This window comes from Macaca mulatta, chromosome 14, assembly GCF_049350105.2.
Source record: "Macaca mulatta isolate MMU2019108-1 chromosome 14, T2T-MMU8v2.0, whole genome shotgun sequence".
NCBI lineage: Eukaryota > Metazoa > Chordata > Mammalia > Primates > Cercopithecidae > Macaca > Macaca mulatta.
This window is the reverse complement of record NC_133419.1, coordinates 121,787,218-121,804,952: the sequence shown is the minus strand read 5'-3', so window position 1 is coordinate 121,804,952 and position 17,735 is coordinate 121,787,218. Positions and strand designations below refer to the sequence as shown.

At 45.9% G+C, this 17,735-nt stretch overlaps 2 protein-coding genes across 7 annotated transcripts in view; both read right to left on the bottom strand.

The window, feature by feature from the left end:
* TECTA (tectorin alpha) overlaps window positions 1-17,735 on the bottom strand; it is a 102,251-nt gene that overhangs the window by 73,362 nt on the left and 11,154 nt on the right. For 5 of the 6 annotated variants that reach the window (XR_013404347.1, XR_013404348.1, XM_028834086.2 and 2 more), the window contains 4 exons: window positions 15,479-15,766; window positions 11,765-11,902; window positions 11,255-11,420; window positions 5,866-6,278 (listed from right to left, as the gene is read on the bottom strand). Coding sequence is in view for 4 of the 6 variants with exons in the window: in XM_028834086.2 (XP_028689919.2) it covers window positions 5,866-6,278; window positions 11,255-11,420; window positions 11,765-11,902; window positions 15,479-15,766 (1,005 nt within the window). In the remaining 2 variants the exon portion in view is untranslated. Of the gene's footprint in view, window positions 1-5,865; window positions 6,279-11,254; window positions 11,421-11,764; window positions 11,903-15,100; window positions 15,239-15,478; window positions 15,767-17,735 lie in introns of those variants that run through there. The other variant, XM_028834089.2, reaches the window with a different exon arrangement.
* LOC144334534 (uncharacterized) lies at window positions 9,144-11,128 on the bottom strand. The gene is made up of 3 exons (XM_077964774.1): window positions 11,117-11,128; window positions 9,947-10,101; window positions 9,144-9,801 (listed from the first exon to the last, which is right to left on the bottom strand). Exons 1-3 carry the CDS (start codon window positions 11,126-11,128, stop codon window positions 9,282-9,284), a joined length of 687 nt encoding a protein of 228 aa, XP_077820900.1. The 3' UTR covers window positions 9,144-9,281.

Genomic DNA, 17,735 nt, shown 5'->3' with positions numbered 1-17,735 from the left:
CTTTTTAAAAAAGTGCTAAGGCACATATGTTTATTGCGGCACTATTCACAATAGCAAAGACTTGGAACCAACCCAAATGTCCATCAATGACAGACTGGATTAAGAAAATGTGGCACATATACACCATGGAATACTATGCAGCCATAAAAAAGGATGAGTTCATGTCCTTTGTAGGGACATGGATGCAGCTGGAAACCATCATTCTCAGCAAACTATCGCAAGAACAGAAAACCAAACACTGCATGTTCTCACTCATAGGTAGCAATTGAACAATGAGAACACCTGGACACAGGAAGGGGATCATCACACACCAGGGCCTGTTGTGGGGTGAGGGGATGGGGGAGGGATAGCATTAGGAGATAGACCTAATGTAAATGACGAGTTAATGGGTGCAGCACACCAACATGGCACATGTATACATATGTAACAAACCTGCATGTTGTGCACATGTACCCTAGAACTTAAAGTATAATAAAATAAATAAATAAATAAATAAATAGTGCTAAGGAAAAGGGTTTCTAATTTTAAATAGGGTGGTCAGGTAAGACCTCCTTGGGAAGGAGACGTCTGAGATAAGGAAGCAAGCCATGTGGTTATCTGGGGTGAGACTGGCTCTTGAGGAGGGGACAGCAGCCCTAGGTTGGGAGCATACCTGGGCGCTCCCAGGATTACAAGGCGTGTGGGGGACAGTGTGGCTGGAGAGAGACAGCAGGACAGGGCAGCAACAGATGACGTCAGAGTGAGAAGAGCAGCCAGAACAAGCAGGGCCTGTCGGCCATTGTAAAGACTTTGGCTTTGGCTCTGAGCAAGACGGACAGCCCAGGGAGTATTTAAAGCAAAGGGTCGGCATGATCTGACTTCTGCTTTAAAAGAATCGCTCTGGCTTCTGTGCTGAGAACAGATCTTGGAGGGCCTTTTAAGCCAACGTTAAAAACAAAACAAAAGTTGGATTTCTATTCTGTAGGGAGAGCCCGTGAAGGCTCTTAAGCAAGGGAATGACATCATCAGATTTGTGTTTTAGAAAGCCCCTTCTGGCTAGCATGAAGAACTTACTGAAGGAAGTTGAGATTAGACACAGAGAAGCCAGACAGGCAACTGCTGCAGGAGTCCAGGGAGGTGATGAGGATGAGAGCCTAAACTGGCTGCAGACATGAGAGGGAGGGATGAGCTTATAGAACACACACAGCTGGATGTGGTGGATTTGCAATGGGGCATGAGAAAGGAGGGAAGAATCAAGAGTGAGCCTCAGGCATCCAGTACGGGTGAGTAAGTGGCTTGATAAGCTTCAAACAGAGAGTTAATTTTCTTTTTCACACTCACCATGCCTAGCACCTACAGACACTCATGCTCATGGGCTGGGATAGAATAACTTGTCTTAGAACAGCCCTCAGTGGGCTTGACTCTAAGTGCACATAAACTTTCCAGGGTGTCCTGGACCCACACTGATTTCTGGCACATCAGATAAACAAGGGTCTTACCTGTCATCATTGTTGCTACTTTCTGAGTTGTCTGGGAGATGAGATGATGGTCTCAGCATCCCTTCCAACATTTACCGTGGCAGATGCCACATGCATCTCTCTGTCTCTATGGATTAGTAGTTGGTCCTCACCAAAATCACCCTTAATGGTCCATTCACTACAATGTAGGCTTTTGCTAGAATGTACTTCAAAACTCTTCCAGCCTCTACCAATTACCGAAAGATGCTAGCACTTTTTTTTTTTTTTTGAGACAGGGCCTTGCTCTGTCTCCCAGGCTGGAGTGCAGTGGCACAAACATGGCTCACTGCAGCCTCAACTTCCCTGGCTCCAGTGATTCTCCCACCTCAGCCTCCTGAGTAGCTGAGACTACAGGTGCACACCACAACACCTGGCTATTTTGGCTATATATATATATATATATATACATATATATATATATATTTTTTTTTTTTTTTGGAGAGACAGGCTTTTGCCATACTGGCCAGGCTGGTCTTGAACTCCTGAGCTCAAGCAATCTGCCCTCCTTGGCCTCCCAAAGTGGTGGGATTATAGGTGTGAGCCACTGTGCCCAGACTGCTACCACATTTTTAGGTATTTATTACAGCAGCACCCTACTCCTGGTACCAATCTTCTGTTTTAATATGTTTGGGTTGCTAGAACAAAATACCACAAACTGGGTAGCTTATAAACAACTGAAATTTATTTCTCACAGTTCTGGAGGCTGGGAAGTCTAAGGTCAGGGGGCTAGCAGATTCATTGTCTGGCGAGAGCCCAATTTCTGGTTCATAAATGGCACCTTCCAGCTGTGTTCGCATGTGGTGAAAGAAGAAATGAGCTCCCTCTGGCCTCCTAAGAGCACTAATCCCATTCATAAAGGCTCCACCCTCATGACCTAATCACCTCCTCAAGGTCCCACCTCCTTATACCATCGCCTTAGGAGTTAGAATTTCAACATATGAATTTTGAGGGGAACAAAAATATTTAGATCATAGCAACGGGGGAAGGGAATAAGAAAATAAGCTTGAGAAATAAACCATCCTGCAGAGAACTAGAAGTAGAAAGAAAAACCAAGGACTTGATTTATTTATTCCTATCTCCTAGGTAGAGGGTTAGCCAAATCTTACTAGCTGACCTTGCCTACAATATGGTTTTTCCTACCATAAGAGAAAAGGGAGAGAAGATCCATATTACAGGGAAGGTCAGCTAGTAAGAGCGCTGAACACTTATCCATCGTTCTGTGCTGGTAGTGGAAGGCGAAATCTTCCCCAATGTTGGTATAATTATGAATGTCAAATACGTCAACTGCTGAGTGGGCTCCTCTGCTCTTACTTAAGCTCCTGCTAGCAAGGGGCACAGTCTTACTGTGTCCCAAAGCAGAAGCCATGGGGTAGGCTGGCTCTGGATATTTCTACAGTCCCCCCACCATCACAACCCCAGGACCCCAGTTTCCCTGCCTCTGTTCTTGTCACACTCAGGCTAACCTGACACCTGGGTGACTGTGGGTGTCAGTAACGTTCCAGTTCATACCTTTTTTTTTCTGGCATAAGTTTTCATTTATTGCACCCCCTTTCACTCTCACTATAGAGTCATTGTCCTTGTGTCCCATAGTGCTTAGAGCAGGAGATCCCAGAGAACTCTTGTCCCCAAGTGTAATTCCTTGCTTCATTCCTCTGACCCTGTCCTCAACCTGTGGTTAGCAGACAGCTGATAAGCCTCGCCTGTTTGCTTGCTTTTCTTCTGCCTGCATTCTGGCCATTTCCCTCTTCCACAGTACCTCTCCCAGGATGTAGGTGGGGGCAGGGGGAGGAGAGAGAAGTGGAGTTACAGAGGCATAGGTCTTGGAACTGAAAGAAAGTTCCATGGGAATAGTCATAGGGAGCCGGCATGCACCGAGCATGTACTGTGTGCCAGACTTTGTACTGGACATTGCCCTGTGGCTATTCTATTTAATTCTCATAACAGTCTTAGGAGGTCCTTATCATTTTCTCCTTTTACAGATGAGGAAATTGAGGATCGGGGCTGGTGTGACTTGCAAGTGACAGAGCCTGAGTCCTTCTAGTCGAGCTCCAAAGCCAGGTTTTCTCCACTTCTCCCTGCTGCCTGTATACCAGTGCTGAGGACAGGCCGCCAGGGCCAGCGACAGCCCAGGAGCCCTACCTCCTAGAGGGCCCCGTCTCACAGACAAAGAAAACGGAGCTCAAACAGGCCACTCAGCTGGCGGTGGTGGCGTAGGGATTTGAACAGGTCCAGCCCCAGAGCCCAAGCTGCTCATCGCCGTGGGCTGCTTGGCCTTGGCTCCCTTTTCACTGGAGCCAAGTGAACACCTAAACTACTGGTGTTCATGTGGGGAAGAAAGATGAGAACTGATATTAGCTAGAAGGAGATGCTTCTTCTAGATGGATTTTTACTTATGCTGGCTTTCTTTGGTCCCACTGGCATATCTAATCCTAAACTGTTTATTTTGTTATTTGAGAACAGTTCAATGGGGGAAAATCCATGTACAGAACTCAGCTCCTAATCCCAGCGTATGAAGACAGCGCTGGAGGAGGGAGGTCTGTGTTTTGGAAGAACAGATCTTAGTGGCCATTTCTAACCTGGCACAGCGTGGCTGAAGAAGTCAGCTGCCTCCCGGCATCTCAGGCTCCTTCCTGCTTCCCAGCCCTCTCCTTGCCTGTCCTCATATCACCCTGGGTCAGGGCTCTGCCATCCACCAAACCACTCTCCCCAGCAGGGCAGGTGTATTCAGAGACGCTTGGAAACCATTTGGCAAAAGGAAAAGGAAGCCATTGTTAGCTTGCAGTTGGAGTCACATAACCTTTTCTTTCTGAAACATTTACATTCACATCCACATCTCCCTGTCGCTACAGAAAATTGAGGAATCCGTGCCCTATGCTTGGACGATGGAACAGAGCCACATAAAATTAGCAGAGCTGCTGGGCCTGAAAGAAATGACGGTGTCCCTTTCCTTCTAAAACAAAAAAAATCTGACTGAGAATGAAAAAGAATTTTAATCAAAATACAAAATAGGAATAAAGCATGAAGCTTTATTTTTCAACTACTGATATCATACACATCATCCCCAAATACAGGAAAGTAGAGGGAAGCTAGTGAAAAATTTTTCTAGCTTGAAATGCCAGCATCTATCTACAAGGATAAGTATAGTGCTCAACAGCACAATATAAATTTAAAAGGGAAAATCTCCAAACTTCTGTATCTGAACTCTTAGCCTTGATTTTATATACAGAGTTGTCCCTAGAGAGACTAACCAAATAGCAAGCACACTGGCGTTTCAACCACAGTAATAGCTCACTTTCCTCATTATGAGACTGATAAACTGCCCAGACCTGGGAAAGGCAGAGCCAGAAAGTGGCATTAGTTCCCTGGCCCTGCCTTTTGTTGGACATGCTACATCAATTAAAACTACAACACATTTTTCCAAAAATGAAAGAAATCCCTGCATTGGCATCAGTTCTGGTTTGTAATCTCTGTAATGACCTACATGCATGGGGATTAAGGATTGCACGGGGTTGCAGCAATCAACCCCTTGTGGTCTTGGTTATTACAGCTTGAATAAATACACGGTTGCAACAAGGTCTTGATTAACATTATGAAAATTGGGGCCTGCACAAATTGAGTAATTGCTAGTAGCTTTTTGCTTTCTCTCTTTTGTTGATGTCCCTGCTTGAAATCCAGGTGGACAGTGACAGGAATCATTTGCATATGCTAAACTGGCCAGCAGAGACCCATGTTCTTCTGTTATTCTAGGTGGGAGTTGGGGACTCTATTCAAGGGGTGTCTGGGCAGAGCTTTCATGGGACTTTCCCAGCCAAGCCTCACTAAGGAAGTCACCAAAGCCAATCCAGGTGCCTGCACAGGTGGTGTCTCTGGAGACATCAATCGATTTGGAGGTTTCTCTGAAAATGAAGCAGCAGCTCTTGAGCAAACAGAATTGGGGCTGAGATGGGGTAAGGATTGTTAATCAAAGGCTGTAGTGAATTGGGGGTTTGTATTGTGTTTGCACCATCCACAGGGCATGGCTATGTGGCTACAATTATTGCAAGCCAGGACCATGAGAAACTCCAGTTTTTCTGAGCTGTGCGTCTGTGTGTGTGTGTGTGTGTGTGTGTCTACCAGTGTTTATGAGGGAACTAGGAATATAAATGTACTCTAAGTTTAAAAGCAGATAGACATGTTGAGGAGAGAGCTTAGGATAGCTCTTGTACACATAAAATTTGGCCCAGTGAAGTATTTTACAAGCTATTTGCAAGGCAGGGAGAGCTGTGCATCTCTTTGGCACCGTAGAGAGACAAACAGCAGAACCAGTCTTCCCTAGGCTGAAGAATCTCCAGCTTCTCCATTTCCCCGTAAAGGACAGAGAGGGTCTCACCTTGACTTTTCCATAGCTTCCTTTGGGGATGAGAATCTTGTAGCCATTCACCTCCACTGAGAGCTCCTTCACCCAGGAGACGGCTGAACCCCCGCGGTGTTCATTCTTGGCCTCTACACTGAAGAAAGGGAGGCTGGAAGTCTGCAAACACTGTCGGGCCAGCAAGTAGGCACAGGAGCCTTGGAAGTGGAAGAGGAAGCCGTCAAAAGTGTGGTAGTGTGGCTCCCCAAACACCACGCACGTGCTGGTTTCCACAGTGCTGCAGTAGAAGAATTTGCCTTTGGGTTCGCACACCTCGTAGGGGCTACAAGAAGCCTCCTGGCAGTAGATCTCATTGTTGAAATCCAGACAGCGGCACTTGATGGTGCAGTTCAAGTCTTCCCAAAACACCTCCCCTCGCCGAAGGAACTGTCCTGGGGAATAATAACATTAGAGCCAACATTTACTGAGCATTTACCCTGTGTGTCAGGCATTGGGCTAAATGCTTTACTTCCATCATACCATTTAATCCACGTAAGAACCTGTTAGGGAGGTATGGTCGCCCTCATTTGACAAATGAGGAAACTGAGGCTTAAGAGAAGTTGAGTAATTCATCCAGGATCACTCAGCAACTCCGTGGGAAAGCCAGGATTCCAAGTGGAGTCTGTCTGAATCCAGTCTAAGCTCTTGGTATTATTATCTCCATGGCTGGTGAGCAAACTCACATTCAAGGAAAACAACATTATCATTAATCCATGGAAAAGGGTATGACACTTGGAAGTCATTTCCTGCCTTTTCTTCCGAAGGAAGAGCCAGTTTACCCAGGTTACTCAGCAACACTCATTGTTTGTTTGCTAATTTGTTCATTCATTTAACAGACATTTGTTGGGGGCCCAGTATGTGCCGGAAAAGGTCAATAGCACTAATCAGGAGTCAGATGTATGAGTATAAATCCCAAGCTCCCTGGGAAGATTCTGGAAAGCGCTGACCACTTTCTTGGCACGTTTAAAGGCTCATGAATCCTGCAGATGCTGCTTAGGCAGGATTTACACCTACACAAATTGTCTTCTTTCCCACTCTAGGGCCCTGTCCAAGTCCAGGATTCCTCTCTGTCTATGCACTGGACAGACCTTCTTGACAAATTCTAGGTCAGGAAGAGAATGAGGAAAGGGGAGGGGAATGGTTTGAAGGGATGTGATAATTTTAAAAACACTTTTGTCTTTGGTAGAAGTGTAGTCTTTAAAATCATTTCCATAAATAAATGACCTCCCCACCAAAAAACTTTGAAATTTTCCGGTTGCTAACATCAACCTTTAATTGAAATAGAAACATTTCTGGGCTGAGGGCTGTGATCTAGTCCTTGCTGGGGGGTTGGGGTCAAGAGAACTGAGCAGCAGTCACAAATCTGCAATCAATTTCCAAGACTACTCACTCAACTTCCACCTGTCTGTTTTTCTAACCTGTAAAATGCGGATACTGCTATTTCTCATCCTTGTCTCACAGGGAACAGTGATGCTATAAAAAAGTTGACACAGGTTGATAGAAGTAGAAGCACTTGTAAAATAAGAATGTCTGAAAAGGCAAGTATCAAAGACACAGCATTAAGAAATGTAAATAACATCTCAAGTTTTTATAAAACTGACTATGGAGTGAATAGCACAAGGCTGCAAGGTTAACCCAAGTCGGGGGTGCGGGTGCATCAGTAACAGTCTTGGCTCTATCTGCCCAACAGGAACAATGACACTTCAACAGGCAATTCTATTTTATACCTGTTGAGAATAGAGTTGAAAAATGAGAGAATAGATTTAGTCACATTCCCAATAGGTCATGTGCATCAGCCCTGAAAACAGGTCCTCAATCCTCAGCACTCCTTGGCACGAGTTTAGGGCTGTATGTATTGTGACAGCCTCCACTCAGCATCATTTCCAGGCCCTGCTTTTTCAGGCTTTCAATAAATGAGAGGAAAATGCCTTTGAATAGAGGGGGTTTGGACCAAAAGGTAGACTCTTTGAGATAATTTTGTTTGTGGAATGATGATATAATAAACCAGCTCTATGGAACACTTCCCCTGTATACCCCAGGCCAAATCCCAATCTCATTAGATTGATAGATGCCCAGAGGCACATAAAAATGCATAGCAGTCTATATAAGGATATTGAATTCATCCTGGATATGAAACCCAAACTTATAACTCAGGAGGAAAAGAATGAAGTCAAAGTGGAGACTGTGTACACAGCTGGCATCTGACCAATTCCACAGCTCTGCAAGCCGATGTTTTCTATTATCACAGCATTTCATTCCCAGGACTCAGGTAAGAGGCTGTCACTGGGCACTCATGTTGTATGGCCATAGTCAGTCATCTCTGTGATGCCTGGACAAGCGGAAGAGGTATTTGGGTAAGAGTCTGCAACTTCTCAGGCCCCTGGTCCAGGCTGTACAACGGAGGGAGAGAATGTGGTATTGAGTTGCTATCTCTCACAGACCTTAAGTGATGCTGTATTTATACTCTGTAGGGGAGGAGGGTACAATCTCAAATCCTAATGAGCTCTGGAACTAGATTATTTCCTATCCAGTTAATACCAGCTTAGCTGCAAAACATTTATTTGTTATTTTGAACATGGGGGATTTTACAGAGTCCACAGAGGCAAGAGCCCAGGCAGGCCATCTTCACACATGACCTACCTTAGAGCAGAGGCACTAATCACAGCACAGGGAATGGGGCAGAAGGCACAGGTGTGTCAGACCATGTGAATGTGGCTTTTCTGTATATTAAACACATTGAGCCCAGGTGCAGTGACTCACACCTTTAATCCCAGTGCTTTGGAAGGCTGAGATGGGATGATGGCTTGAGGCCAGGAGTTCAAGACCAGCCTGGGCAACATGCTGAGACCCTGTCTCTACAAAAAATAAAAAATTAGCTAAGCATGGTGGTGGTTCCTGCAGTCGCAGCTACTCAGGAGGCTGAGGTGGGAGGATCACTTGAGCCCAGGAGTTTGGAGTTCAAAGTTACAGTGAGCTATGATCATGACACTGTTCTCTAGCCAGCCTGGGTAACAGAGAGAGATGCTGTCTCCTAAACAAACAATAACAACAACAACAACAACAACAAATTGAAGCTGAGCCAAGAAAGAACCCCGAGACCTCCCAGGGCTGCCAAGACAAGCAGCAGTCCAAGCTTCTATCTGAGGGTGTAAGGGCACCTCCTCATTCCTATCCAAAACTTCCTTAGAGGTCTGGAAACACTTTTCCCATGGTCTTCCTCTGTGTTTCCACAGTACCCTACACACGTGTCTATCATAATATGTCTTATGCTGTGTCATCATTGTTCCCATGGCTATGTCTCCTCTACCATAGTAATGTCATGGGCAGCTAGAGCAGCTTTATCTCCAGCACCTCACAGAGTGGCTGGCATTTCAATGGCGCTCTTAAAATGTTTTTCAGAAAGATGCAATGGCTTGCTGAATGGCTGGATGACTTGATGGATGGGTTGGTGGATGGGTAAGTAGGTGGATGGGTGGGTAGGTGGATGGATGGGTGGGTGAATGGGTGGATGGATGAATGGATGGATGGGTGAATGGGTGGGTAGGTAGATGGATGGATGGGTGGGTGGATGGGTGGGTGGATGGGTGGGTGGATAGGTGGATGAATGGGTGGGTGGGTAGGTGGATAGATGGGTGGGTGGGTAGGTGGATGGATGGGTGGGTGGATGGGTGGGTGGATAGGTGGATGGATGGGTGGGTGAATGGGTGGGTGGGTAGGTGGATAGATGGGTGGGTGGGTAGGTGGATGGATGGGTGGGTGAATGGGTGGGTGGGTAGGTGGAGGGATGGGTGGGTGAATGGGTGGATGGATAAATGGATGGGTGGGTGAATGGGTGGGTGGTAGGTGGATAGATGGGTGGGTGGGTAGGTGGATGGATAAATGGATGGGTGGGTGAATGGATGAGTGGGTGAATGAGTGGGTGGGTGGGTAGGTGGATGGATGGGTGAGTGAATGGGTGGGTGGGTAGGTGGATGGATGGGTGGGTGAATGTGTGGATGGATGAATGGATGGATGGGTAGGTGAATGAGTGGGTGAATGGGTGGATGGGTGGGTGAATGGGTGGGTGGGTAGGTAGATGGATGGGTGGGTGGGTAGGTGGATGGATGGGTGGGTGAATGGGTGGATGGGTAGGTGAATGGGTGGGTGGGTGGGTAGGTGGATGGATGGGTGGGTGAATGGGTGGGTGGGTAGGTGGATGGATGGGTGAGTGAATGGCTGGATGGATGAATGGATGGATGGGTAGGTGGATGAGTGGGTGAATGGGTGTATGGATAAATGGATGGGAGGGTGAATGGGTGGGTGGGTAGGTGGATGGATGGGTGGGTGAATGGGTGGATGGATGAATGGGTGGGTGGGTGGGTAGGTGGATGAGTGGGTGAATGGGTGAATGGGTGGGTGAATGGGTGGGTGGGTAGATGGATGGATGGGTGGGTGGATGGGTGGGTGGGTAGATGGATGGATGGGTGGGTGGATGGGTGGGTGGGTAGATGGATGGATGGGTGGGTGGATGGACCAATGAACAGAGGCATTATTTCCTGCTTCTAATTTCTATAGCTTCTACTCCTGGAAGTAGAAATATTATCAAAAATTCTGTTTTTTAAATATTTTTGGACACATAAAAGCAGGAATTCATAAACCAGGATGTTTCTCTGAAAGTGCAAGGTGAGTTTGCACATCTAAAGGGGTTCGATAGTTCAGAAAAGGCTCCAAACTTTGGGTACCCAATGTGAAGGACATCCATCCAGGTTCAACTACAGCTTGTTCACAGAGACCTAAAGTCAGCTTTGATTCTCCTCAAATTCCTGCACGTTTTGCTGATGCTGGGAAGATTTTAGAAGAAGTTACCGTAAAGACTTACACTATTTTTTGTTTCTTTTTTTCCTAATCATTCTAGGAAGTGCTGATTTACCCTCATAGGAACTTGGCAATACTCCAACTGCACCCACTCCTGTGTATCTACAAAGTGCAGATGGCAGAGTGAGAATAAGGATGAGAAGAAAAACGTAAAGGGCAGAGGGAGGAAATGGCAACAGCAACAACGAAAATAATGTTAAACAGGAGGGTTCCCTTCTGTCCCTCTGGCTGAGAAATCACTCAAGATCCTGGTCCATTTCGGAGCTGTTCAGAACTGAGAGCTGTGTGCACACCCCAGAAAAGGACTTCCAAAGCTGCGAGGTAGCGAATGCAGGGTTTTAGCTCCTGATGTGATGAATGTGCATGCTAAAATTACCTTGATCTCCATTACCCAGCTGAGAGATGTCAAAAGAGTAAGGCTTTGGGAATGAGTCCGCCCCCGTGGCTTAAAAGCTTGCCTGTCAATCTACCCTAAACAAACCCTGCCTTGCCATAGACAGAGGAAAAGCTTTACCTCTGGAGGTGCAGCCATTGGCTGGGTCAATTTCCTTTCCATCAACTTTAAATGCCCAGCGGCCTGGAACATTGACGTTTGTGGTCTCCTGGATATTCACGATCTCGGGGGTTCTTGACCCGGGGAGGCTGAAGAAATTGGTGAGGTTTCCACCATTAAATCCTGCCTGCAGCACAAAAGGAAGACAAGATTTTTTGAGTACAAAAATCCCCCATGGGTTAACTGGCCCTACTGTCTTATTTTTAGAATCCAGCACCTCTAAAATCAAGAGCCCTCTTTTCCTGGAGTCATTGGGGCCAACATTCCAGGTGAGAAAGGACTGCCTCGTTCATTTCATAGCCGAATCAGGGTGCCAAACATGGGCAGGACTAGCCTCATAGTTCACCTGCGAGATCAGACGTGCGTCCCTAGTTAAAAGCTGGTGGCAGGATTCCCTCCAGAATGCTGAGCCACAGAAGCAGAGAGTGCAGCGACGGAAACACGCGGGGGATGAAGTGGAGAGTCACCTACCTGTGCCATCACTCCACCAAGACCCGTCAGGGGGTCACCACCACTAGCCGTCCCCGTGGTCCAGTTGATCTCGTAATAATTGAAGAGGGTGAACGTGTAGGAGCCATCGGACACCAGGACGGCCTGGAAGGTGTTCACCTACAGGATGGGAATGCACAGTCTCATGACTTGCACTCCCCAGGAGGTCCTGGCCCCAGGGAGGTCCTCCCCTCACCCTGCGCCTTCCCCACCCACAGGCAGCTCAGAGCTGCTCTGCAGCCAGGCCCTCCAGCTCTGACTCCTCTCTGAATTTGTTCTCGCCTCCAGTGGGAAAAGCAAGACATGTGGGATTGTGCATCTAAAAGAGAAATTGCCTGAGATAAACCCAGAGTCTGACTCAGCGTCCGCTTACATCTCTGACTTCTACCAGACAGAAAATTCAGAGGCCTGGCTAAGCGTGTGATAATGTGAAAGCACCTATAGATGGCAGCACGAGAATAAACTACAGGAAAGACTCGGCCGGGGACCAGGATGAAAGCACCCATTCCCCTTGCAGAGTGGGTTGGACGAGGGAGCAGATACCAGTCCCTGTGATTAAAGTGGCCATGTGGATTGTGCTCTCTCCCTTCCCGGAAAACAACATTAATCTTGATGAGATGTCTCCCTTTTTAAAAATGAAAGTGAGAAAGTGATTTTTAAAAAGCACTTTGTGGAGAGAAATTACTCCTCTAATTGAGCATTTGTGCATCACTTTATTTCTGCAAAATCGTCAACATTCATCTGTACCCCAGACCAATGCTAAGATCGTATTGGCCCACATATATCTTATAGCTAAGAAAACTAGGCACTCTGGGAAATGAGTTACTGGAAATTTCACAGTGACCCAGCAACAGAAAACGGGATTTGCGCCAGATTCCCAGTCCATCTCTCAGGGCACTGCCATTCCATGCTGCCTTCATTTTAAACTTTTTAGGATAGAGATGTTATTTAAATTCATATGAAACTTGTGAACGGTTTTCAGAAATAAGCTGTAGCAAACCCTGTCCTTTATATTTTCCGCTTGCTAATCCTTACCCCTTGTCACATGTTTTCAAAACATTTAATAGAAATAGAGTTAAAAGGAGAGGCTGCATTGACCTTTTTCTATTCAAACCCAGCACTTTTCCCTGCTGCCTGACACTGTCCCGGTTAACAGTCTGTCCAATGCAGAGGAAGACACAAATCCTTATCCTGTGTAATCAAACTGGGGTAGAGGATCTTGGAAGCCCCAAATCTCCCCATTCTAGATGATCCCAGAAAGCGAGGCAAGCTACGAGTAAGAAGAGCCCTTTTTGTAAAGAACTTTTCTTCCCACGCTCTGTGCTGGCCACAGCTGATGGCGTTTGTGATAGACTTGCTCAGGTATATGCCTTCAGTCTCTGGCCCCATTCGACAGAAGAGGAAAGTGGGACACAAAGATGAGTGAGCAGTAGGTTCAAGATTGCTGTAAGGTCACCAGCAGGCTCTCTTTCAAGGGACAGGTGCAAAGTCAAGGTCACACAAGGACTAAAGCTACAGCCTCCTTCAGACCAGGATTCTCCTTCAGAAGGGAATTCCTTCTCCCACAATGAAGCTGGAAATATCTGGTCCAAGCAGGTCTCAAGAGCAATCCATTTCCAACCCCTGAAGTCACACCTCTAAACCAACCAGCCATCCCAGTGACACCCCAGAGGCTGACCGCCACCAGCACGCACCTTAGCTCACTCTCACACATTCCTACACTACAGAATTCTTCAACATTCATTCTAAGACTCTTCTGGATAAAAAACCTTTTTTGCTTCTGAGGACTTCAGCCACACCCGGAGGAGGCAGCTGAAGAAAGAAGAGTCTGGGATTTGGAGTTGGAGGACTTTGGTTTGAACCCCTGCTGTGTCTCCTAGGAGATACGAATCCTATCCTTTTTCTTGCCACTTGAAGGAGATACTTGGCCTCTCTGGACCTGTTGCCTTCCCTTGAAATTGGAGACAGTACTTGTCCAGGAACATTCTGGGGAGGGTTAAATGATATGCAAAAGTAGCCTTCAGCACCAGACACACAGTAAGCCCTCAATAAATACTAGTTTTCCTTCCTCGAAGTAAACACATCCTCTTTCCTTCCCTTCTGTTGGCCTCACATGAGAATTTTTGCCTGTAAAAGACCTCTCAAGCCCAGTGTTTAGCTGGCCTGTGATATGTGTTTCTGTACGGAAGGGGAAACATGGAATAACAGGATGAAAGAGGTGGGGCCAATTTCAAAGATGGTGATGGATGGACACTTTCGCAGCTCCAGAGAACTACACCATCTTTTTTTCTCCAAAGAGCTGAAAGCACTTAGAGGTTACCTCATTCATCCTCATAGAAAGAGTTCTCACCTAGTTCAGAAATTTACTCCAAAGTACAAGCCAGAAAGTATCTAAATTATCTTGCCATTTTTATTGCCAATGGAAGTTTTTTTGAAAAACCGGTGGTCAGCATTTGATGGGCATTTCTTCCCTCCACCCCATGCCACTAAAATTTATCGATTGCCGGCATCCCGCATTCTAACGCTGTAAGATATGAGGCTTAAAGGATATAAAACATCACCCGAGGAGTCATTAGCGATCCACAACGTGACAGAGGGAAATGTATGCTTCTTTAGAGGTTATTTCTAGCCAATGCATCCGCTGTTTAAACTTGTGTCTTTCTGTTCTACAGAACCTCTTAACGATAAAGTGCTTCTTGATGCTCTGGCTAGAAGGTGCTAAAACATAATGTGTTCGTGGTGTCGCAGCTGTGAACTGCAAACCCGGCACTTTTTCACCTCTCTCTAACTCAGTCGTTTGTGTTCCACCCCTAAACAACTGACTCATTGCCAAGGAAACTGGAAAACAGATGGAATTGGAAATAATCCTAAGTAAGTGGAGGGCAGATTTTTTGAGTTGTCTTTGCTTACTAGAAATTATACAGTTGAAGATGTGTCTACTACTTCAAAACTCTCCACTGCCAAAGTCACCCAAACAAGCTGCAGGCTTTTGTGAAAACTGCATTCTGTCCCTTTATGTAGAAAGTTGATTATCTCTGCGATAATGCCAGTGATAATCTTTCTTATTTGACTTTTATTTGACTGCTCATTTGGGATTTCAGAGCAGATGTTGAAATTTTATTCATGAAACACTTTCACTGCCCACTCTAATTAACATCAAATATGAATAATTTCAGTCCTGGTCGCAATAAAAAAAAAATATCACAACATAATGAGCCAGTTCATTTGGGCCCAAACTTGGGACGCTATTTTTCTCTTCCAACCAAATTTTACTGGGGAGAGAGGGAGGAAATTAGGAATAGAGGGAGGCATTTGTACCTCTGTCAAGAGAAAAGGACCTTTGGGTCCCTAGATGGGCTCCTAAGCATGTGGCCTGGAATGGGTCTCCGTACCTCAATCACTCTCCTGCAAAACAGGAATGTCACTTACAGCGGGAAAGTTCTTGAGGGTTTTTTTAGGCATTAGTAATGATTTGTGATAGGGGTGACATATCTTCTGAAATATTACAGCTGACTGGGCTGGTTAGCTGTGATAGTTCCCTCTGTTTCCTGCAAAGTGGGTAGCAAGACTCATTAGTTTAACTCAAGGGAACTGACACTCCTTAGCTCTAATAATTAGACTCCTTCACGGTAGCGAAGATGGACAAGAATTAGATGTCAGGTTATGAAGTGGAAAGTGGAAAATTTGAATTATTACAGGTGTGGTGCTGCTGCCTCCATAAAACGTGACTTCCTCCCATGTCACAATGAAAACCCAAGTGGCAGAGAAGGTTGCCATGTCTTTGAAGTACTTCCTGATGTCCTTGGTGGCTCTTTTCAAGATGACAGGGTCCATGGTCTCTCTATAATAGATCTCGCCTCGAATTCCATTGTGCACATCCGCCCAAAATGGGGCGATGAAGGCCCTCCCATCCGTCAGGGGAAAGGATTCCGGCGTGAACTGGCTCACTAGCACGTTGAAGGAAACAACTCCGTTGTTATTGACCTACGAAAATAAGAGAGGTTTTGCACAGCGGATCTGAAACCATAACAACTTCAGAGTCACAGACCAAGACAGGCATTCGCCTAACTGTATGAATGAAAACAACTTTTAAACTACTGAATTAGAACCCCCAAATGCCGGCTTCCATTGCTCAAACTAAGAGGTTCGTTTACTTCCAGACAAACTCATTGGTTTTCTTTCACATTCGATTTGTAACCAACTTCATTTCTGATTAATAATCAGTCTCATTTTCATGTTCCCTATCCTGTCTCTATTATGCTTATCAAATGCTCCTGAGTTGTGCTTGTGCATGTGTGTACGTGTGTACTGCGGGTGAGATGTGCATGTGTGTGTACTGCAGGGTGTGTGTGTACTGGGATAAGGTGTATGGGTGTGTGTGTTCTGGGGATGGGTGTGTGTGTGTGTGTACTGCGGTGAGGTGTGTGAGAGTGTGTGTACTGGAGTGGGCTTTGTGTGTGTATTCTGGGGTGGGGAGTGTGTGTGTGTGTACTGGGGATGGGGTGTGTATACTAGGATGTGTATGTGTGTGTTTGTGACTGGGGTGGGGCGTATGTATACTAGGTTGGGGGGTGTGTGTGTGTGTACTGGGGGTGGTGTGCATGTGTGCTTACTGAGGTGGGACACATATGTGTGTACTGGGGGTGATGTGTATGTGTGTGTGTATATTGGAGTGTGTGTGTGTACTGGGGTGGACAGTGTGTGCATACTGGAGTGGGTGTGCATATATGTACGTACTGGGAGTGGGTTGTGTGTGCTTACTGAGGTGGGATGTATATGTGTGTACTGGGCATGGTGTGTGTGTGTGTGTGTATACTAGGGAGGGTGTGTACGTGCGTGTGTACTGAGGGTGGTGTGTATGTGTATTTGGGTATGTATGTGTGTGTACTGGGAGTGTGTGTGTGTGTGTACTGGGGGTGGTGTGTGTGTGTGTGCTGGGCCAGACAGGGAGTAACATGGGTTCCAAAGATAGATTCAGGGTCACTAATACAAAATAAGCAGGAAAAAGAAATAAGCATGGAAGTGAAATTTGAAAATTGAGGTGCTCTATATTAGGCCTTGCTTCCTATTTTATAACCAAAGAGGAGTGTCAGAGAGAGAGAAATCAAACACTCCGTCCAACTCCAGTCTCCGACGAACAATATTCTGCTTTGGGTGAGACATTTAAAAGACCTCTACTGATGTCACAACCACTCCTGTGCTCAGAGCAAGGACAAGGTTAAGACCTACAGATGCCCAGTTCCATTCCAGCTCGTGTGGTGTGATAGTGTCTTGGTACAATCGCTGCATAAAAATTGAGGCATGACTACGTTGTTTATATAAATGACTATCTTATGGTGATTTCTTCATGATCTGTAAATGGCTTAGTAAACCAATTAAATAGGAAACCTTACTGGAAATCACAAGCCAAGATACACCCTCAGTTTACAAGGGACCTGTAAACAATTCAACCTCTGCCTGAATCTTTAGCTCTGTACGTTGCTAGATAAACTGATTTAACTCCGTGGCTTACATGGCTTCAGCAGCAGAGGTGCCTGTAGTGAAACTGCAATTCTTGGATATAGAAAACCTGGAGATAATTTTCCTATACACTCCAATCATATGTTAATTTCCTGTTAACCAGTAACATTATGGACATTAACAGTGGCCCAGATCCCAGAGGCAAGTTATCAAGGCCTGGGCCAAGGGTAGGTCTACATGTTTGGAAGTAAGGCTTTGGGTTTGGAAGAGACTTAGAGTCTGTTGTCTTCCAGTAATAGGGAACATCCTAGAGGCTTGAAGAAAACTGCACTACTCAAAGTGTTGGAAACGCAAGGAACAATGTATCCTCAAATAAGTCTGCCTCAGGTTAAGGACCCTCCTGTTGCAAGGGCAAGAAAAAATTCTTCAGACTCCATATCACACAGTGCAATAGAGAAGTAAAACTAGCTTAACTGGGCTTCCAGTACGGAAG